The sequence below is a fragment of the Saccostrea echinata genome, unplaced genomic scaffold, assembly GCF_033153115.1.
Source record: "Saccostrea echinata isolate AGI-Se365-2 ecotype Australia unplaced genomic scaffold, CSIRO_AGI_Sech_v1 ptg000008l, whole genome shotgun sequence".
NCBI classification, from domain to species: domain Eukaryota; kingdom Metazoa; phylum Mollusca; class Bivalvia; order Ostreida; family Ostreidae; genus Saccostrea; species Saccostrea echinata.
In genome coordinates, this window is record NW_026889757.1 from 6,721,622 (window position 1) to 6,744,323 (window position 22,702).

The 22,702-nt window shown below is 31.7% G+C and overlaps 1 protein-coding gene across 6 annotated transcripts; it reads right to left on the reverse strand.

The window, feature by feature from the left end:
* Positions 1 to 378: 378 nt before the first annotated feature.
* On the reverse strand, positions 379 to 22,607 carry LOC133180991 (cilia- and flagella-associated protein 43-like). Of its 6 annotated transcripts, none has more exons than XM_061315484.1 (42): positions 22,510 to 22,607; positions 21,830 to 22,080; positions 21,540 to 21,633; positions 21,007 to 21,174; positions 20,451 to 20,709; positions 19,375 to 19,495; positions 17,860 to 17,942; positions 16,694 to 16,825; positions 16,448 to 16,564; positions 16,252 to 16,332; positions 15,871 to 16,019; positions 15,444 to 15,547; positions 14,974 to 15,117; positions 14,375 to 14,559; positions 13,136 to 13,201; positions 12,335 to 12,478; positions 12,023 to 12,150; positions 11,564 to 11,738; positions 10,699 to 10,803; positions 10,194 to 10,271; positions 9,743 to 9,868; positions 9,431 to 9,535; positions 9,018 to 9,134; positions 8,750 to 8,800; positions 8,490 to 8,528; positions 7,617 to 7,689; positions 7,232 to 7,243; positions 6,100 to 6,191; positions 5,705 to 5,911; positions 5,168 to 5,338; positions 4,878 to 5,006; positions 4,665 to 4,784; positions 4,355 to 4,462; positions 4,088 to 4,263; positions 3,689 to 3,923; positions 3,136 to 3,248; positions 2,740 to 2,899; positions 2,394 to 2,467; positions 2,187 to 2,277; positions 1,660 to 1,740; positions 1,127 to 1,280; positions 379 to 1,005 (listed from the first exon to the last, which is right to left on the reverse strand). In XM_061315484.1, exons 1-42 carry the CDS (start codon positions 22,536 to 22,538, stop codon positions 836 to 838), a joined length of 5,217 nt encoding a protein of 1,738 aa, XP_061171468.1. In that variant the 5' UTR covers positions 22,539 to 22,607; the 3' UTR covers positions 379 to 835. The 6 variants fall into 6 exon arrangements, with proteins under 6 accessions (XP_061171468.1, XP_061171471.1, XP_061171473.1 ...); XM_061315487.1 differs by lacking the exon at positions 13,136 to 13,201 and adding an exon at positions 13,717 to 13,740; XM_061315489.1 differs by lacking the exon at positions 13,136 to 13,201.
* Between the last annotated feature and the right edge of the window lie 95 nt (positions 22,608 to 22,702).

Consider the following 22,702-nt stretch of genomic DNA (forward strand, 5'->3'; position numbering starts at 1 on the left):
ACTATTTATTTGGCCTTTTCTATAATCATCAATAAGAATAATGTAAACAATATATCAACTTTTGTGTATTTGATAGTGAATAAAATTCAGTGTAGTGGCAAAAAAGGTATTTGATTGACAGTATCCCATACTACACTTTGTCTATTCTGACAAAAGCAACACTCATGTTTGTAGTGGATGTTCGATTAGGGAGGCTCCCAAAGGACAGTGATTTTTCTCTTTTTTTTTTTTAAATAATAAAGTTACGTTCCATTGCATTAAAAGCTGATAAATGGCATTGTAAGACATTTAAAGACCTACCATAATTACACTTGTAGCTCCATGTTCTTTACCATCTTAAATCTTTCTGATAATGGCGCTGTTTGATGTAAGAAAAAATTCCATAGTTTCATCATTTATTAATGATGTATCATTCAAACATAGTTTGACACGTGATATTTCATAGTATCAAATACAAAATAAAATATACTATTCTTACTACATGTTCATGTATACTTCATATCACAGATATTTTAATAATGTACTATTACATCATTCTTTCTTCACTGTACAAATATGAGTTATCTTAAAATCAAACAGAAGAATTAAAAAAAAAATACAGAGATACAGTTCATATAGCTTTCTTTAAACTCTGACAATGTTTGTGTACACAGGGTCTACATTCAACTACAAACACTTTCTGATCTAATGCATCTGTGAATGTAGATTTTAAATCGAGAAAGACTGTCAAATGTGCCCCAAATTACATATTTATTTTGTCAAGGAGAAAAGAGATCTGAATTACAAAAATCAAAGATCTTCATTTAACAGACAAAAGTATCACATTCAGCAAATGCTAGTGCTCCACTTGAACTAAAGCAGGGAAAGTTCTCATGCGTAACCGCTCCACTTCAGCTCGTAACACGGCCACTTCCTGTGCCTGGGCTTTGGCAAGGTCCACTAGTTTCCGTCGCTGGACTATTTCTTGATATCGCTTCTCTGTTCCAGTGTCTGATCTTCTCTCAGCTGAAAAAAAAACAACATAAGGGTGTATATAGTTTAAGTACTGATCTAATGTCTTAAATTTTTTTTTAAAGAATCGGTGTGTAAATTTCAAGAATCTTCCTCCCTGAGAAATAAGCCGTACCATTGACTTGGTCGATCAGTCTCCTCTCATTGACAGTGACATTCAGCTCCGCCAGATCATTGTCCATTGAGAAGTTTTCGGAATCTCGAGACTTGATTGTCTTCTGTAGGTCTTTCAGTATCTTCTTCTTCTCCTTGACATTCTTTTCATGATGCTGATGGAAAAATTGATTGTGTCGTCATAATGCTGCTATTCTTTTACTTTGATTATAAACTTACAAAATATTAGGAGATATAATTTTTATGGCAACTTATTTCAGTCGATTTTATACCTTGACACTTTGATATGCTGTTGCTGTTACTGATGTGGCAATTCATAATAATTTAAGTATATATATATACCAGTATTTGTATCAGCATATTTGTTAATGATCATGCCAATTTTATGATTTCTCGGAAGTGAATGACCTATGTAGCATTGGGATTTGAATATACAGGCACATACAATATCCTTGCCAATATTATGCTGTACTTTAAAAAATGAACAAGATTTTTAAAAAAAATTATTGAAAACATTTTACTAAAGTAACTTACCTTTAGCTGGGTGAGAATTGTCTGTTCTAATTTTCCTATTTCTTCTGCTTTTCTGCCCTCATAATCCTCGTTTGACAAATACTAGAACAGAAATACAGGTATTAAGCTGAATATTTATAAATAATTAACACAATATATGGAGATAGAGGTTAAAACAGCTAGCTAGCATGATCATTTTGAGATCAGAATTGAATGCATTCATTCACTATATGTGAATATTTTGAAACCAATCCCTTTATCCTTTAAACAATGAGACAAAATTTTCACTGTTGGTATGGTGTTTCTGTTGATAATTAAAATTACTGTTATGATTGCATTGCAAATTGTCCAATAATTTATAAATTAAGGTATCTCTCCCAATTATCTTGCTGAAGGAAAGGTAGGATAATGTGTGTATAATTCAGGGTAGATGTTTACTGCTCAGTTATAACTATACATGCATACAATTTGTCCCTATAGACAACCTAAGTGTTACAAATATAAAGCAGACTGCATACAGGTGATTTTATAAATCGTTTCAAACCTACCAGTTGAATCTCTCTGGTGACTTTCATGAACTGAATGTCTTTCATCTTATTCTGTAGATCCTCCATCTGCATCAACATGCGCTTCTGTTCCCTGTAAACAGTCACATGGGACAGGGTATAGCATATACATGTACATGTATTTGTACAATTCTTTTAATGGAAAAACAAACTGAAAATATTTCATCTTAATTCTTTAGGTTTTCTCACCATTCTAGCTGTATAATGCCTTTCCTAAAGTCCTTGCTCTCCATCATACTTGTAATCTTGCTTTCACCTAGTTGCTACAAATGTACACATCGAGAATTACATATCAAATTAACATTTCCAGCTGGACTTAACTCAAACCAAAGTTATATAAAGTGCAGTTATCATATTTATACTATTAAAATACTACATGCAGGTCATTTATTTGGTATGCATATAAAATGATTAAATAACATCTGGTCAGACTAACTACTGTGTGGATATTTGAGGTCCATATAAAATACTTCAGGTCAAAATATCATCTGGCCAGACTAACTGTTGTATAGATACATGTATATGAGGTATGTACCTTGATATTACTGTTGAGTTCCTCTACCACGCTCCTGTGGATCAGAGCACTATCTTTATAATCATGGATAAAATTGGTTGGATCCACCTCCACTTGACCTTGTTTCAGCATTAACTGGACTTCTAAGTTAAGGTTAAATCGTATTCTGTCATCATGCAATCTAGAAAACAAAATAAGAATTTAAGTACAAAAACTCATGCCCTTTAGGATCGGTTTTTATTTGTCAACAAAATCTCAAAACTATCTGGGTATATTATCCAACAATTCCTCGGACGCGAGAATTATTTCTTAAACAAATTGTACTTGATCCTAGAAGGTTTACTTTACCTTAAATTTGTATTAATTTGTCAACAGCTGACTGATAAAGAAAACTTTGAGATAGCACACATTACATACTTGTTGAGTGTATCAAATATTCCCTCTATTTCATTCTTCAGTCCCTCATCCTCTTCCACTCTCTTCTTGTAAAAGTTGTCCATTTCTGCCAGGACCAAGGCTTTTTGTTTTATCTGTAATGCAAGTGTCAGGATATTAAATAGTATGTTTTCATTTGGACCTAATGTGTATTATGAAATTTACATGTACAAATAAACTCATCTTGATGATCTGGAGTAATAATCATCTGTGAACGAAATACAGCACAATTTTGAAAAACTATGTGTAAATAGTTGAACTTCAGTTTTCCAAACTCAGATACATGTATCTCAAATACATTTGATGTGAAATGATTTGGAAGTCACAACACTATATTCGTATTGTAATTTAACCTCGATCTCTCAAACCTTCGGATATCTCTAAACTTTTTCTCAGTCCCATTAAGTTCAAGATAAGGAGGGTTGACTGTATACATATTCATGAAAATATATTTTGTAGGTTCTTGTCTGCATTATTTTATAACAGCTATTACAAATACAGATGTCTTCCACATCTATCATATTCTGTAACTTACCAATAAATCATTCTCAATCTTTTCTCTCCTGTAAGCACACAGTCTCTGCCAAACTGCCTCCTCCACTCCATCAGGCATGTTGGAGATTTTGTCCAAGTCCTGAATGGCTGCGTCCAGCTGTGCCTTGGCCTGGGCGTGCTGTCTGGCCGTGGAGGGACGGTCAGCAAAAGGATTGGGGAGGGAGGAATCTGCCGTGGATGGAGCAGGGGTGTCAAAACCTTTAAGTCTTGGTATTCTGAAAAAATATAGATATGAAGTAAACATGCATATATGATACACTTAAGTTGAATAAAATTCAAATATACTATTTTACTTAAAGATTAATTAACTGGTTTATCATTATGAATTAAAACATTAGTAACAAAGGTATTATTCACTTGTGATGTTCTTGCATCATACCTTGGCCTCTTTCTGAACAGTCTGTAAAGCTGATCTTGCTGTACAGCCGTAACATCATGGAATTCACGCTTGAACGCTTTGTCCATGACCTTGTCCTCAGCATTCAGAATGTCATATTGCTCCTTGAAGGCATCCATGTGTTTCTTAGACTCCATGACAGCAGTTGCTGTCAAAGCCTGAACAACAGAAATCAAACATTTAAAATTCAATGCTTATAACTTTCTAGAGAACTCAGCATGGTAGATAATGAGTATAAAGCTAGTGTACCTTCATGGCTTTTTTGTGCTCCATGAGTCGGTTTAGTTCTTTCTCTCTTGTCTCCAATTCTTCCTCCACCAACAGGGAATAACGCAGACGCAGAATTTTAAGCTCCTCCTATAAATGTCAATCATCACTTTAATGTCACTATAATGGCATATTAGGTAAGTTTTACTGATCAAAAGATTAAAACAATCCTAGTGTTGCCATTTTAGAGCAAAGAATTTTACTGACATTTGGACTAAATGTTCAGATTGATAAGACTACATATGTCATCAAAATCCTGACAATTAATAGGAGAGGACTTAAATGAGCTCACCTGATAAATGACCATCATAATTTTAATCTTCTTCATAAACAACTGGGTCAAAACGTCGTCAAATCCCTGCATACCATCTTGGATCATGCTTTGGAGCTTTCTTAATTCTGTCTCCAGTTGCTGTTAAAGACATTCATTAATCAGTATATAAACTTTGTCCTTTATGTACCAAGAAAGACTCTTTATGCCATTACATGTCCTTTTGTCACTGACCTTTCTGTACTTTTCCCTTTCCTCCTGCAGTTCTTTGACCTTCTTTTCATACTCTTTGGCCAGCTTCTGCTCATCTTCAGTCCAGTCAGTGGGTTCCTTAGTGGACATAAACAATGGTTTGGGAATATCCTGAAAAAGAAAATCAAAATAACAATTCAAATTCAAATTAATTTTTTCTTCTTTTTTTCTTTTTTTTGGGGGGGTGGGGGGGGGGGGGGGGGGAGGAGATTAAGGGATTTAATTCTTATGATTTTCATTCTATTGTAAGAGAAAGACCTCTGCAAGTTTACCTTTTTAAGTTCATCCTCTTTCTTAATTTCCAGAACTCCTCCCATCATCATGTCCAGTCCTCTCTCCCGGGCATTATCTCCTCTTTCTCTAATCCTTCTCTCCTCTTCCTCTTTCTCCTTCTTCTCTAATTCTTTCCTCTGTTCAGCTGTCAGATATTTTTCCACTTTCACCTGGGAAAATAGAAATCAACTGGTAAATCAATACAGCAATGAATCAGTTATGTGGACAATTATTAATTCATAATAATGCTAGGCTACATATCATTTTAATTACATACATGTATTTATGCATTTCAATTACATATTTAGGTATTTTAAAATAATTTTAAAATAATTTTTGTTTTGTAGTTTTAAGATTATTTTCCTTATCCTAAACATTCCAATCTTGATCATGCTCTATATATAAGCTATCTACAACAAACATGTACATTGTATACATGTACATGTAGCATTTGAAATTATTTGGAGAGCATTTGATAACCTTTCACCATATCACTATAGCATATGACATTTCTCCTTACAACCCCCTAAATTTACCTCATGATCTTCTACTTTGAGGAGGGACTCTGGATCCTCGTAAATAGACAACTCAGGACTGACCATGTCCTCCTGAAGATCCAGGTCTTGTAGAATCTTTACAATCCTCTTGTTCTTATCTTTAATTTTAGCAATCTCTGACAGTTTCTTTTGATAAACTTCATCAAATTCTTTGTTAAATGCAATTTTAATTCTGTAGATTGCATCCTGCAAATTAAAAATTTTGACAAACATTTTCTACATACATAAATATTTACTAACAGGTGAAAGAATAAAATTATACATAATTGACAAGATGTAAACCAATTGGGATAGGCAATCTGAAATGTCCTTGACTTTTTGTATAATGTTTCAAGCAGAGAGAAACTTGATGGTGTGACAGGGGAGATAATTACCTCCAAGAGAACGATCTGACTGACTTTCTGGTCCCGTGTGTGGAGGTCAAACTGACTGAAAAAGAGGTCACTGCCCCCTCCATACATAGCACCTATTAAATAAGTCAAGCAAATAAATAAAAATCCATCCAGTTATGATTTTAAAATATCCACAGGAGCTCCAACTAGATAAAATATTGCTTGATTTCAAAACTGATTAAATAAATATTATTTACATGTATTAGTGTATGAAATTCTGGAGAGTTAGTTGAGCAATAGATGCTGCATATTTATAATCTTTTATACATGTACAGTGTACACAGTAAAGCTTCTGCCATCACCAGTTGATTACAAAGCCTGTACTGTACCCCAAGTTTCTAACAGTTATGGACAGACTGTCCCTATCAAAGTTTATCATAATTAAAGTACAATGACTTTAAGAAGACATCACATGCAGTATTAGTATATTACACTGTAAATGAAACATGCATTTTCTTTATATTGTACATCTAAAGATTTGACATGCAGTGTGTTGAAATAAAATAGACAACATCTAGGTAATATATATTTTTTTATTATCAAGATGATTTCATTTTAAAAAATATCTTTCTACAAGATTCTGTAATTCAGCCCAAACATTTTACCTTCAACAGTCTTTTAAAACATGTAATGGTAACTTTATTGTCCCTACCTTCCTATTTATTCTTAAAAATCACCAGTTAATATGCAATACAGTAGTAATACTGTACAAGTGGAACAGTCATTAAATAGATTATCTTATTTTTTTTATTCCTAGCAGTGTGCATCCCTAATAAGTACTGTATATAAAATAATTGTCCGTGCTATGATAAACCTCATGCCATAACCTTGAAGTTTTTATGAAGATGACAGACTTGAATGACAGGAGAAAAAGACTATTTTTATGAAGAGGAAACTGGATGAAATAGCTAATATTCTGAGAGAGCTGTTTTTATATAGATTAAAACTTTTGAGCAATACAGTATGATATATCTGTTGCATTTTTTTGATACTGATGTCATTATATCAAAATTAAAATTTTGTGCCAGGAGATCTGAAATGTATTTTTATTCTAACAAAGGGAATAACTTGCTCAAAAGTTCTAGTGCTAATACTTATCATGATAAAAACATACTCATTCCCTGATCTGGAATTAAATTATCAATTGACATTTTATGTAGTGGTCATTTTAAATCCTGTAAATCCCAATCACCAAAATTATAGAACATGCTCAAATCCAATACAATAAATTCAATTTAATAAGCCAACATCAAATCACAATTAGTTGATGTGAGTGCACAGAAAAAAAAAAATAAACGGGCATAAAATGCATATTCAAATTATCACATTATAAATCAATCAGATTCATAATTAGAATAATTAACTTCATTATTTAAAAAAAAAAATCCAACATAAAAATGAAATTAAACTTGGCTAACATGTTCTTTCCCTGTCACTGAGAGCAATTCTGACTTAATGAGGTCATGAGAACACTTTAGACATGGGACACTAGTGCTTACCCAGACTGCCAGTGGTGGAGGGTTTTTCTTTACCTCCCTCTTCTCCTTCATCAAGGTCAGCTGCCTCATCATCCTGTAAATCATACATCAAAATCCTGTCAATTCTACATCAGAAACCCATAAATTATTCATTAAAATCCTGTAAATTATACATCAAAATCCTGTAAACATAGTCAAATATATACTGCATCAGCATCTTGTTAAATGGTTGGCATTTTTTATCTAGTTTAAGAGACAAGTACACATATTCCAGTAACATTTTACAACACAGGAAGATAAGGATTTAAGATTTGCCAATAAGGCAGTAATTTTTTTTTAAGTGTATATGCCTTAAAATACTTACTGAATGAAATTTTCAAAAAAAATCCAACAAGTGGCAGTATTACAACATAAGCTCATTCTACCCTTGCTCTTATAACAATGTAAATAATCAGATAAACATAAAAAATCCACATTATTGAACATTGTCAAAGCAAATTTACATTCAAAAAGTAACAAATTCCTGGCATTTAATAATGCCAGTGTAAACTGTCTGTAACAGAAGTGATCTCAAGCTCTTTGATTTAAATTTGGCTATAAAAATACACCCAAACCTATAATTTGTAATGATAAATACAGTATTCAATTACATGTACTATTCCACATATGAGAACACTTGTGTAGACCAATATGCTGGAAGCAGAACATCAAATACAAGTGTATTGTAAAAGCATCCCCCCTTTTTTTTCTTGAGATTTTCCCCTCATTGTTTGCAAAAAAGGAAAGATAACTGAAAAGTAAATGCAAAACTGAAAAAAGAACATAATTTTTCAAAATGACACCAAAAAAAAACATCTGCAATGAGAAGCAACTGACATTGTGAAAATGACTCACTCGTCTATAACTCTGCTGATGTAGCATACTAAGTAACATCTACAGTAAAACATGACCATTACTAAGACTACCTTAATAAAGGGAATGCTTATGCAACAGTTTCAAAAGAGTACTGCAAAAGCAGATTGTAAGTATAGTAATGATGAAAAAAACAATCACTAAAAGGAAAGTTTACTTGTACAACAATACACATTCATCTTTTCAGGATAAGGATAGAGTAAATAGGTACAAGTATGATTGTACTTAATCTGAACACTTACAGCTGTTGTGATGCCTGGCCTCTGTGTACCCTCCATTTCAGCTTTACGAGCCTGTAAACAAAAATCAATAATTACTCAAGCAATGAAAAAAGCTCTATATACAAATATCCAGTTCTATAGATACTTACAACTACCTACATGTATTCCATTTTAAGCTTTTAATAACTTAAAATATTCAAAGTTTTTATAATTAATCATATATCATACATTTTAGCAAATAATTGAAAAATCCTTGCAGTTCTTGCCAGTTGTAAATTATTGTACTTACTGCGATATCAGCTAGTTCAATCTTCCTGCGAGTTGTAACAATTTGTAACTGTTTTTCTGCAGCAGCTGATCTTTTCCTCATTGGAAAGTTGCTAACCTCCAGTGATGTAAAAAATGCCTAAAATATTTCAAAAATCTCTAAATGAAACTGTTAGAACTTGACTTACTTTTTTATGATAGAATATAATTGTACAATCAAGTTATAAATTGAAAATATTGAACATTATCTTATTAAAGGATCATTCATACATGTATCTAACTCACACATCAACTATTGCACATTTATGTTGCAATTTATACTTTTAAAATATCACTCATTCTTTTCTGTGAACCTTGTGGCTTACCTGTAATACTTTTTATACCTGAAAAGCCTTTGACCTTTGACATACCTGAAAAGCTCAACCTCTGACTTACCTGAATAGCTCGACCTTTGACATTCATTTCATCCCAGCATTCTCTTTTGATCATTTCCCTCAAATAAATCTTGGCCAAGTTTTCAAATTCTATTTCTTCTCTAACCTAGAAATTGAGATTTAAAGTTTACACAGATAGGTTTCTAATTTTTACCATAGATATTTCTCGTATTTTACCATGTTAGTATAAAAGATTTTTCAAACAAAAAAATACTGATCTATTTTTTTTTATCAAAATCACTTCAAGCATGCAATTATGTAATAAATATTTATTCAATCCCTTTCAAATAATCAGATGAGAGTTGGGACTTACCCTGTTGACTTCAGCATCAGCTTCTGCTTGGAGACGGTTTTGTTCCTCAATGTCAAGGTCAAACTCATGGCGACCTAGTTTCTCAATATCTGGCAGAGTCTCGTTTTGCTTCAGCATCCCTTGAATCTGAAAAACAAGAAATAAAAAGTTAATACATGTATATATGAACAAAAAAGTTTGGCTTTTTGTTGGCTTTAAGATTTTTCCAAGTTATGAATGCAAGTTCAACAGATTTGAATCAAATGATATAGTCAATACCCCATTTCTTTTGGGAGGGGAGAGGGGGTGTGTGTCACTGTCCATTGTTTGACTTTAACGTTGAAAATCTTAGAACATGCATGAGAATTTAATTTGTAAAAGTTATAAAATTTGCAGTTTGTGAATTACTCAGAGAAGATAAAACATGCAAGCTTTAACACTTTAATCTCAGTTACGTCCTGAATTGTCTCACCGTTCTTCTCATATCCCTAATTTGAACCCTCAAGTCCTGTTTGACACTTGCAAACTCATTGTCTTCTTCTTTTATTGACTAAAATATCAAAACATACATGCAGTTGTATGACATAAGCAAAACTTTAAATTAAAAAAAAATAGGAGGAATTTAAGAAGTTGATTCATGAATACTTAATAGATATGATGTAATTATGCCAATGATAACCCTCTAAACCTCAATTTATCTATAAAAAAATAAACTGAGAGGCCACATGATACTCAAGAGCATTTTACTTTGACATTTTTTATATCAAATTTGTTACACTCTAGGGCTTTTTGTCAAATTAATTTATGCCTAAGAAATATACATAACAGTTTTTATGAAAATATTGATCAACATGTTTCACTATATATAACCACATACAAAAAAAATTATTCAAATTTTAATAGTTAATTATAACTTTTCTCTATTCCTAGATTAAGGAAGACAGAATAAATGTATCATAGAGAGTTATGGGACTTACTTCTAACTCTTGTACTTGTTGCCAAGTGGCATCACTAGGAGCTACAGGTGTTGGAGTGCGGTAGATTTCATCAGTCTCAAGAGCCTTCTCCAAAGCCTTTTTCTCCTGCAAACATGATACATGTCATATAAAGGTAATTACTAATGAAAATTATTAAAGGAAGGTGGATGCACACACACACACACTCTCTCTCTCTCTCTCTCTTGGTGAAATGGTACTTTATATCAATGAAGTTGGTTAAGGGGAGGGGTTAAGCCTACCTATTTTGAGCAACAGAGTGTTTATAGTATCATCATAAGTCAAATAAAACCCCACCAATTGATCAAGCTCTACAAATATCTTAAGCCTACATGTATTTCATCTTTTAATTTTTTTTTCACCAATCTCCAAATAAGATTAAAAATATATCACTACAAAACTAAATTCAATACCCTTTTTCTTTCATTTTATTTATTTATCATTATTATTATTATTTTTTTTTTTTTTGGTAACAAAAATATCATTACAAAACTAAATTCAATACCCCCTTTCTTTTATTTTTATTTATCTATTTATTATAATTTTTTTTTTTTGGTAACTACGTTGAAAAATAATCCAACAAACTATCCTGGGAGAACTCAACACATTTAACAGAGCACTCATAGGTAATTTTTTAAAAAATATTGCATGATTTTTTCAAAGAAAGAAATATACCCTTTCTCTGTGAAAAAAATCACAATGGAAAATGTAGAATAAGAAAGCTGAATTGCTCCTCAACTGTATCATATCCAAATACTCCCAAAAAACCTCTTAATTCAGATATACACTCTCATGGAAATTGGAATCGTATCAACTCATGATTTAGAGAGTACATGATTGTAGGTACCTTTTCTGCCTGAGTTATTTCCCCTGATACAGGTCTAGAGGTGGAAGGAGCAGTGTATTCTGGGAAATTTCTGACAACCTCATCTTCATCTTTCTGGATCTGCATCAATCTTGTCTTACGTGCTCTGGCTGCTTCCATGGCTGACTTTGCCTTACCAATTCCAGTGGAAGAGAAGCTGTGGCGATCAGATCGAATTCAAAATTAATTCACATTGAATATACATGGTAGTACAATATGTTCTTGTATTCTGCCTTTATGTAATTGTAAAATTTTACAAAAAAAATGACATTTTGTGTCCTCAGCCAGTACATATCACCTGTATGACTTATAATAAAAGCAAATTTAGGTTGCTAGCCTGCTGATACATATTAACTTTATGAAATACACAGACATTGAATAAGTGATGTAAATTAAGGGTTACACTTTTTGCTTAAAAGCATTTATGCAGGTTTAACTTACTTCCATGAGTAACAACAAAGAACACCATCAAATCCTGTTGTAAATATGTTCTGTGCATCGTCAGCAAATGCCACAATCCTGACACCTCCCAGATGGTAGTCATGAGGATTTATAACTACAAACCTGTCCTGTAATGTATGTCACATCAAGATTCAGATTTTGTTCTCAGAATGCAAGACAAATTTCAAGCTAATAGAATTTAAAACAAAGCAAAATTATAGCTCTCATGATCAATATTTGTCCCCTTAATCTAGCTTGTAGTACATGTATGTAACTATAATAAATTCATACAGTATATATAATAGAACCTACTAGTGTTCCCAAAGCACGGAGCTGTACAGCACCATCTGTACCGCAGCTGGCAAGCCATTTACCATGAGGAGACAACTGTAACTTGCCTCCAGGAAATTGATGGGAATCAAACTCAGCCTCAGGAAACAATTCATTTGGTTTCCCCTGGAAGAACAGTGATTATTTATCAATGTGTACATAATTTTTTATAACAGTCTTTTAATTTAATATATTTCTTCTATTATCAAAATATATCAAACAACTTTATAAATATATGACTTTGACTATTTTTATGACTTTGATGTAACACAAGCATAAGAGTGAAATATTTAGTAGATTAACATAAACTTCATGATTTTATAAAATAAGTTGGTTAATTTTCCACTTGGTTAAGAAAAACAAGACTTTTCCTGAAGTACATGTATTAGTAAAACACAGAAATGTAATAATACAAACATTCACCTCATATATTTGAGGCACAAACACTCAGGTTATACTGTACATTGTTTGATTTTTTAATCACTAAATATCCAAGATCCCTCCTAATACTAATTAACTAATTAAAAAAATATTATTTCATGAAAAGTCCTTAAAGTTGTAAATATTAAATATACATGTACTTATCGAACGATTAATTTTTTTAACTGTGATGGATTAGCTTTTTTAAAAAGAATCAACATTACAGAGAGCAACTCCACCTGCATTAAAACATTAATCTGTTTATTTTTGTATGTAGAAGATTGACAGATTTAAGTCACATGACATCTCTACAACAAACTGCAGTTGCTAAGAACACTTAGTAAAGCCATAGCTTCACCTTACCCTCTTAAACAAAGTTTCACTATCGATAAGTTCTTCCTCATCTTCCTCCAAGATTGCATCATCTGACTAATGTGTCAACCAATCAAATTGAATATTTGTTTTAAAAAAAATTGTCACAGTTCTTTTTATCTTAATTACATTACCTGATCAGTTGTCTGGGTAGATAATTATAGCTCACAAAACAAAAGCAGGTCTAAATACTGTGGTTGTGTAGGCATTACTTATGCAAAGATGTGTTTCAGTCTCAGTAGAAGAAATTCTATCATGGGATTTATAAAATATATATCATTTTAAATCTATTTTCTCTCACCCTTGACCCTTATTTTGCAGACAGTTCCTGCATGAATTTGGTTATCATTTAATCTATGATTACATTTTGATATCTCCTTATACCAATTATAGTGATCCAATAAATAACCCATAATGTATCTTTTTTGCTAGCAACTATAAAAAGCCCAAAAATCATAAGCATAAATAAATATACTGTAAAGAACTCATCATAACACCAAGTTCAAACTGGCTTGCAATGTATTTAATTAAAGCTTCATTGAACAATGAACAAGTACTATCAAGTTACAAACCATGTGTATATGCATATGGTCCTCCTAGAAATCACGGCCAAAATATTATAATTAAAATAAGGTGAATTTAAGAAAATGAAAAACAACTTAGAGGTTCATGAAATAAAAGTAACCAAAAAATTACATATAACATGTGACACTTGGGCAAAGTGATTGGTAGAGGACACAATTGTGCCAAACATATTTTAGTGACATGCATAGGTTTCAGTAGTGTAGGGGATATTTGGACACTTCTGTGAAAATAAACGATATCAAGTTTTCTACCTCCACCAAAATAGTCTTCTTTACTCCATGTTCTACAATCTCAACCTCTACCTTTTGGGGAAAATTATGGCAATTTCAGTTTTAAACACATAATTTCTTAATCCCTAATATGTCCATTTTTAGAATTTTTCAGGAGAAATACTATTAAATTTTTGTGTTTCATTAATTTTTATTAAAATCAGCTGATGAAATATCTTGCAAATAACAGAAAATATTATTTTAAGGATCATATATTGCAAGTTAAACTATAATAATAAATCTGAATTACATACATCAATATAACCCTATAGCCTACCAAACTGTCACTTAAATAACATTAACATCCAGATTAGTATCTCATTATCTTATTCTTCACTTAATCATGAAAGTTAAATTTATGCTATGATTTATGTACCTTCTTTGGAAGCTCTTCAGGAAGTGAGAACTGATACAGTTTTCTAGAGACTTGTCCCATACTGAAGAATGTATTCTCATCTGCCAAGGCAGCCCCATAACCAGGAATGGGCATTTTCAGAATCATCCGCTTGATGGAAACATCCTTAAAGTCGTACTTCAAGCTGTTGACATTACTCCTCAAATCTGTGGAAAGGGAAAAACACATTTAATTATCATAGATATACCCCTTATCATTATCAACTTTCACAGTACTAGTGTAGAAGACATTTTATGCAACATGAGTAATCTGCTCTGGAAACTCAATTATTGAATTCAAACTTGTCGAGTACCAAGTGATATGACAGGTATTTTTCTTTAAATTACTTTCTTGAAAATTCACATGGAAATGCTGTTTTTCTTTAAGGATTTCAATGAACAGATAACTACTAAGCATATTTTTTAACACCAAAAAAAAAAAAAAAAAAAAAGAAGAAGCATAAATAAATATTTTATTCAGATTTCAATAAAAGGACTTTCACTCTTTTTTCTTGCTATAGACATTTTCTTTTCTCTGCTTGAAATATGAAATTCTCTGCCAGTTTCAGTGATGTGTTCTACCTTTAACCATGTCATCTGTAACCTGGAAATAAAGCACTGTATCAGCTCCATTTCTCTTGTTGCCACTCGTGTTAGAGGTGACCACGATCTTTGTGACTGTGTTTGAGGTGTAGGTAGCAATACACTGTATATCTCCAGGTATAGCTGAAAAAAAAAGAAATTTAAGCTATTATACTTGTATTGATACTTAAATTGATATGATATTTAAAACTTAAATTGATATTTTAGAACATTTATAAGTTATCTATACAATTCAGTAATTATTTTTATAAAAGCATTTTCATTCTGGTGCCTTTTGATATGCATTGAAATATAAAAATTTGATTTCAATGATTATTTTCATCTGCTATCCTGTATAAAGCAATAGGAACAAATTCCAATTTATGATAGAATACCTACTTTTTAGCACCTGGTCTACAGTGATACAGTGAAAAGATGGATAATGTGTTATTGCTATTGTGGACACTTACTTGTGTATCCAATGGGTTTGAAGTTGACTGAAGCTCTACCATCTACTACAAACACATGTCCATCATCTGACCCAGTCACCAGGTATTTCCCTTCAGATTCATACCTAAAATGAAATCAAAATAGTAAAATATCAGAACTCACAAACTTTAAGATTTGATATCACAATTTTCAGACAACTCCTTGAAGATATATTCTGTTTTTTATTAAAACTAGGAACACTGAAAAGTCACTTTTCAAAAAAAAAAAAAAAAAACAGCAAAAAAAAAAAAAAAAAAAACAAAACAAAACAAAACAAAACCTCAATCTTTTTCATAAGTTTGAAGTAATCAAAGAACCAAATTAAAACATGTGTTTTTATCTTTTATACTTTTTTTTAATTTCCAGTGGTGAAACTTTAAATTTCAGTGTATAAATTTAATATCGTACATGAGGTGTGTAAGTGGTCCCTGATAAAGTCTGGTTGCTGTGACAAGCCTAGGTTTCTTAGGAAAAGTCAGATCCACATAGTAAACATGGCCACTGATGGTTCCCACGGCAGCAACATGAACCATTGGGCAACAAGACAGACACAAAGCCTATGAACAGAAAAAAATTACACATGGTAAAGATTGTCTGTATACATGTATGTGCAATGCATTGACTGGACCAGAAATCCTATTTACCAACTATAACAGAATATATTTTTATTATCTGTTAAAGTTCATATTAGTTGTAGCTTTTTTTAAATTGTACAATCAACATGATACTGAATTTTTGTTTCGTTAATAGCCATATATCCATGTTAAATATACAGCTACGAGTACTCACCTGTACTCCCAGAGACACAGACGAGATGAGCTGACCTTTGTCTATTGTCCAAACCTGAAGCTCTCCATCTTCTCTTATGGACTACAAGGTCAAAAAGTTCAAAGGTCAACAAAGTACAATTTACAGCATCCACAATAAAACTTTTTAATGTAGCAATTAATATATAATAAATGGATAATAGTTTCTATAAACCCACCACACAGTATTCATTTCCAGCCAGACAAGATACACCAACAAAGTTGCCCCAGTGAGTATTCTTTAGATTTTTGACAGAATCTGGTGGTGAGCCCACATCATAGATATGGAGAGTTCCCTAAAAAAAAAACAACAACAGATATGAACAAATACTTTACAGGAATCTTATAATAAGTTATAAACATTAAACTCATTTGGTCTTAACAAGTAGCAGAAAAAATTCAATCAAATAGTCTCATTGACTTACTTTGCCTGTAGCTGAAGCTAAATGCCGATAACTTGGGGAAAAGGCCATAGAAGTGACAGGATTTCCAATGGGAATCTGTTCCACAACTTTAAATTCCTCTGATTTCAGATCTACTAATCTTATCACACCATCCTGTGTATGAAAAAAACAATTTGAAATAGATACATTTGTCTTAAGGGTACATGACTGTATAACTTAATACTGATCTTTACACAATTCATGAGCAGACTCCTGTTTACAAATATAAAACTTTAAAATACCATGAAAAAATGTGTTTGCTTCTTTTTCAAGTTAAACTTGGGAAACCAGACTAATATATTGGTAGATTACCCTAGCTTGTCAAGATCTCAGAAAAATGTTTAATACTGCAAATAAGCATCAGCAGAAAGCATTTACTTCAAAGTCTTTGAAATTATTTCAAAATATTTACATTTCCAATGTCTTTGTCCGAAATAAAATTACAAATTGTAAAAATATTTTATTTCTACATAAATCTACTGGTTCATCGGTAGGTGCGGTTAAAAAAAAATCACATGTGGGGCGGGACAAATAGAGACAGAAGCGGGACTATTAGCACGGGAATTTGCAGAATCAGAAGCATGTACATGTAAATATAAGGAATAACTGTCAGATTTTTTGGATTCATGACGATGATCAATCGATTGGCTTGCGTGATAATTTTATGCATAAATGCCTTCATCGTTTATGCAAATTATCACGCAAGCCACTCGATTGATCATATCATGAATCCAAAAAATTAGACAGTTATTCCTTAAGTAATACTGTTTAAAGTGATAACCTCCCCCCCATAAATAAATCAGAAAATGCCAATAATTATATCACAGGCAGTGACTATACATTTTTTTTAATCATAAATATACTGTAAAGGTAATTTTTTGTAGGGTACGTCATAGTCGATCAAAATCACAATTTCTGTTCAATCTGCAGGTAGAAAATTACATGGATTCCTAGAGTACCATCGTATGTCTTACTGCACTTTAAGTACGTTGTGATAATTTCAAAAAAAAAAAAAAAAGGGACCATGTACATACCGTAAATTAATCCCATGAGGAAATAAGTATGTCTGCAGTATGCCTCAATCCCTAGAGGATAAGGTGTACATTTTTTGTGATAAGTATATATAACATCAAGTGTCCATGCATTACCTGTCCAGCCACATAAAGACCCTTTTTGTGGAGGGCTACACAATCTGCTCCTCCCTCCAGTATCATATCTTTCACTTCATCAGCTGCAAACAAAAGGAAACATATCAATTTGTATTACAAGTTGTACTGACTGGTATCAATACTACATGTATTTTTTTTTTTTTTATAGATGAAACAAGTTAAAATACTGGTAATTACTGCTGCAAATCTACTAAACAAACTTATCAGTTACAGTTTTTATTTAGATTTAATTTGTTGGTTAGTTTAAGCATGATTTTCTTTTTAATCAATTTGTAATGATTGATCTTGTTTTATTTTATTTTTTTAATTTGGAACACTGGTTAAACTACCTGTACTGAATCACTTTCATATATTAGGAAATAAATTTGATGTGTGTGCCCAGTATTACCTTGAAAATGAACTGTCCTTACAAATTCTAAGAAATACAAGCTAAACAATGAAAGGGAAAAAAATATGGGCATTTCAAAAGCCCCAACTCCCTTTTCATAGTAACTTTTTTTTAAAACAAAAAATCATAATACCTCAAAATATTTTTAAGACCTCACAAGATTTTGAGATAATTGTAAAAAAAAAATATCATGAAGGGTTATTTTGACAAGTATGAATATATGATTTGAAATGAAGAGATAAAAAAATGTGTGTTTAAATTTATCTAATTTGAACCTTATCAACCACATTTGCATTAGTAGCAATCACATATTTGATGATCACCAAAATAAATCCCATCTAAATTAGTACGCTATAACAATATAAGGAGCACATTGTAATGTAAACATACAATTCATCTCTACAATACATGATTACAATAAAAATTTAATGTGTTCTTTATGAAATTATATATGACCGTTTAACTGAGACATTACACACAACTGATTACATGTAATTTCATTGCCTTCCATTGAAATCACACTTCTAGTATTTCTAATACCTAATGTTCTAACAATTATCAATAAGACAAAAACTTCACTTCAGATCTGACATTAGTGAAATCCATTTTTCTATTCACATGTATGACTAGGCAATTGTTACTAGCACAAACATAATAACGACTAGCTCACCATATCTTGTCTTCTTCTTGACTACAAATGTCATTTACCATTGTAAATGAATTATAATGTACATGTAGAAATATTTATATTGAATATTAAGATGTAAACACTTTTGCAAAAAAATAATATAAAATAAATCAATGGGCACTTCTGTCTTGTTTTAAACTTTGCAACATACTGGCATATTTTGTATATATGTCTAATCTACTTTATATATAGTATTTCTTTTGATTTTTTATTGATTTATCAGTTTTAATTAAAAAAAAAAGAAGAAATTCAATTAACCAATTTAGAAATACACATATATCAATTTGAAAAAAAAATCTATCATGAAAATCTTCCTTCAAAATTAAAAATGCAGAGTAGGTTTTTTTTTTAAAAAATAAACATTAAAATCAATGACCTTGAACTCCCTTCATAACCTTTAACCTCTAGGTAATATTACCTGTTGGTAAGTCCAGTTGGGAGTTGTAACGACTCGCAGCACTAGTGGCTCTGGAATTTGGGGCGCTGGCTGGAGGAATTGGGCAGTACAAAACCTTGGCCTTGTAAATCTCACCATCTACCTATTAATTATGATAAGAATTATAGTGATAAAGCAACATTAATATCATTGATATTTACACTAAAATTTGTCATACATGTATCATCATCAATCAAAACTGCATAAAGCTAAAATTTAGGATATAAAATGCATTTCTTTTTTGTTCTTATAAATGTAACTACAGTAGTTATCAAACAATACATATTCCCTCTATGAGTATGACAAAAATTACTTAAACACTGTATTCAAAGCATATTTTCATGAAAAGCAAATTTGTTCTGGATATTTTCCAGAAAATATTTTCTATTCAATTGATATGTTAAGCATGGAATGCACAATAGCCTAGTGCCAGATTAATTTCCACACATTTTGCAAGGAATTTATCAATTTTTGGACATTGTACATTGAAATGGGTTTATTTTTCATTTTTAACATGAACACGGAACTGCAATTCTCATTTTATTAGTTCCATTGAATGAAAAAAAAAAACTATAATCAGAAGAAATATGCCAGAGTTTTTTTTTGATGAACATCTTAGCTACAGGGAATAAGGCATATAAAACCAAAACAAACAAAAAAAAAACTTCTTTAAACATAATTTGCTATTAAATGTAATAGATTTTGAATATGAATTTCAAAACAAGGACAATTTTAAACTTACTGTGCAATTTGCACCAACAAAGAATACACGTTTATTATGAAGAAAAGATATTTTTGATAAAAAATTAATATATGTATTGCAGATTCTAGTGGCCTGACCAAGAGCTGTCAGCACTGTCCAAAAATCATTTACAATCCAGCAGAGATTTTAACATCCACTAAATACTTTTTTGAAAAGGTTAATCTTACAATAAATTGATTTTTTTAAAAAATATTTTATTAAAAAGATAAAAAACAAACAAACAAAAACCCACTAAATCAGAGGATTAAAAATTTACATGACAAAAATTACACGTATACATACAATCAATCCCTACCCTTAAAATTTGACCTCCTTTACATCCCACAAAAACATCACCACTGGGAGACCAGGTATGAGAAAGGGGAACTACACGGGGAGTGGTGTCCTGGATTTCTTCTAAAGTTTCAGCTTTCTCCCCTATAAGCCCAGCGATAGCTGCTTTGGGAAGTTCAACGGTGTACCTGGTCATCCGTGTTGATGCTCGGGTAGGAATATCTCTCTCTTTTTCGTCATCAAAGTTCAGTGATGGATTTTCAGCTGGCAATTTTACTTTTCTATTTAAAATAATATATGCTTATAATAGAAAATTACAACATTACATAAAAATATCATCAGTTACAAGCAGGATGGGATCTTTTTTTCTTCACTGTGTGTTACTTAGTACATATATCAAAATTATATTTCATTAGCTTTATATGACCATATAAATATAATGTTCTCTTTCTTTTTCATCTAATACATACATGTATGTTATGCTGTCTATCTGTAAGTACTGTTTATGATTTAATTTTCCTAGACAGCAAATTCTGAAGATACTATAATAACCAATAAAAAAGTAGAGAAATCCTTACTGAGGCAGTAAAACATATTTATTATCACTCTGTTCTGTGTTCCAAACTGTCATCAGTTTCTCAGTGGTAACACAAATTTGCCTCCAGTTTCCAGGGTTAAAGGTCAAACAAGTCACTGGATCTGATGTAATGTCTACAGTTGTTAACTTGGTTCCATCTGTGTACCGCCTAAAATAGAGGGAAAATATAATTAACTTTAGGAAAGTAATATTTAAAAAGTTGCCACTATAGGAAACACATGACATGTGCATCTCTCATTTTAGCTTGTCATTTCATATCACTTTGTATGCAGCAATTGTTTTCTTATGAAAAAAAAAATCATATACAGTGTACATGTAACTAATGCCGATACATATTATTCATTCATAAAATGAGGACATTCTTCACAATTTACATAACCTGTACTGGTATATCACATATCCGTTTTTGACCTAATATATTTAAACAATAACAGACTTGAAGTGGTATGTTTACAGAAAAGTTATGCCTTCTGTATATCATTCTGGATATTTGCAATATTCTGTTTCACTCACCACAGAATGAGCTGAAATTCAGGAATACCAGTGAGTGTTGCAAGATATTCACTGTGTGAGAAAGCCATCGTTCTGTACTCCAGCTTAGCTCCATCTGCAGAAAGCAATTCCATAATCAATTTCTTTTTCATTTCAATCAAGCTCACAAAATTTATCTCTTTAGTGTGAATTTCATTTAAGGCAGTGCTACAGACCATTCTCATTTACACAGATCATCAAATTCTTTGAAATGTTACTCAATATGGTGTGTCAAAAGCTACCCATGATTAGAATTTTTATTTATCACAAACCTTTCAGAACTGCAGCCTGTCTGAAAGTTGGATACACATAAACAGTAATTTTTGGATTGAGGCATTGCTCTGCAACGGCAAAACATTTATTTGTTGGATGCACTGCAAATGGTCCAACTCCATTTCCTTTGAAGTTGAACACAGTCTCTGCTCCATCTTCTGCTATAAACTTCACATTACTTCCTGCCTGGTAGCAGATCACATCTTTATCAATGTAGCCAATTTTGCCACCACTGTACCCCTGTGCCCACCTATTATGATATACACAAAATCCAAGTAAGTATATTTCTATGCCATCCATAAAAAAATTTAAAGATATGGTAATAAACACGTTTTATGTAATCATAATTTTGAAAAATAACAATAAAAGAAAAATATGTCTTTGAGTACCAGTATCATAATCAAGCACGCAAACAGATGACTGCATCATCATCAGCTAATCATTACCACGATGAAGCCAAAAAAAATTAAGCACCCTTAATTTAGTAGAAATTGTTCAGCTACTTTAATTCAATCTTTGTGTATACTAGAGTGCAGCCAAGATTTTCACTTCGTGTCAGTTTTGTTAATTTGATGATGCTTCATCTGTTTATGCAGACTTGTTGACTTGGCGAGCTATCGTAATTTTTCTAAAAATGAGTTTTAGCAGCATCATTTATCGACAAATAATTTGTACTTACGATAATTCTAAAGTTCCAACAGCATCCATGGCTATTTAAATGTTTATATCATAACCATAATCTATTTTTGCCACCGAAAACCAACCGTTGCTAAGGAAGTTGATAAACTCTCGCGGGAAGACTCGTTCTCGTAAAATTTGTTAACTCGTTCATAAAATCTTCATTATCACAACCTAAAAGTTGTAGTGAGAGT

Bases quoted from the DNA above. Each gene is read 5' to 3' on its own strand.
- LOC133180991 (XM_061315484.1), bottom strand. From the start codon at position 22,538: ATGGATGCTGTTGGAACTTTAGAATTATC. The intron at 10,272-10,698 runs GTAAGTCCCATA...TTGATATTTTAG, and splicing joins AACAAGTACAAGAGTTAGAA to TCAATAAAAGAAGAAGACAA. The intron at 2,278-2,393 runs GTGAGAAAACCT...GACTGTTTACAG, and splicing joins GGCATTATACAGCTAGAATG to GGAACAGAAGCGCATGTTGA.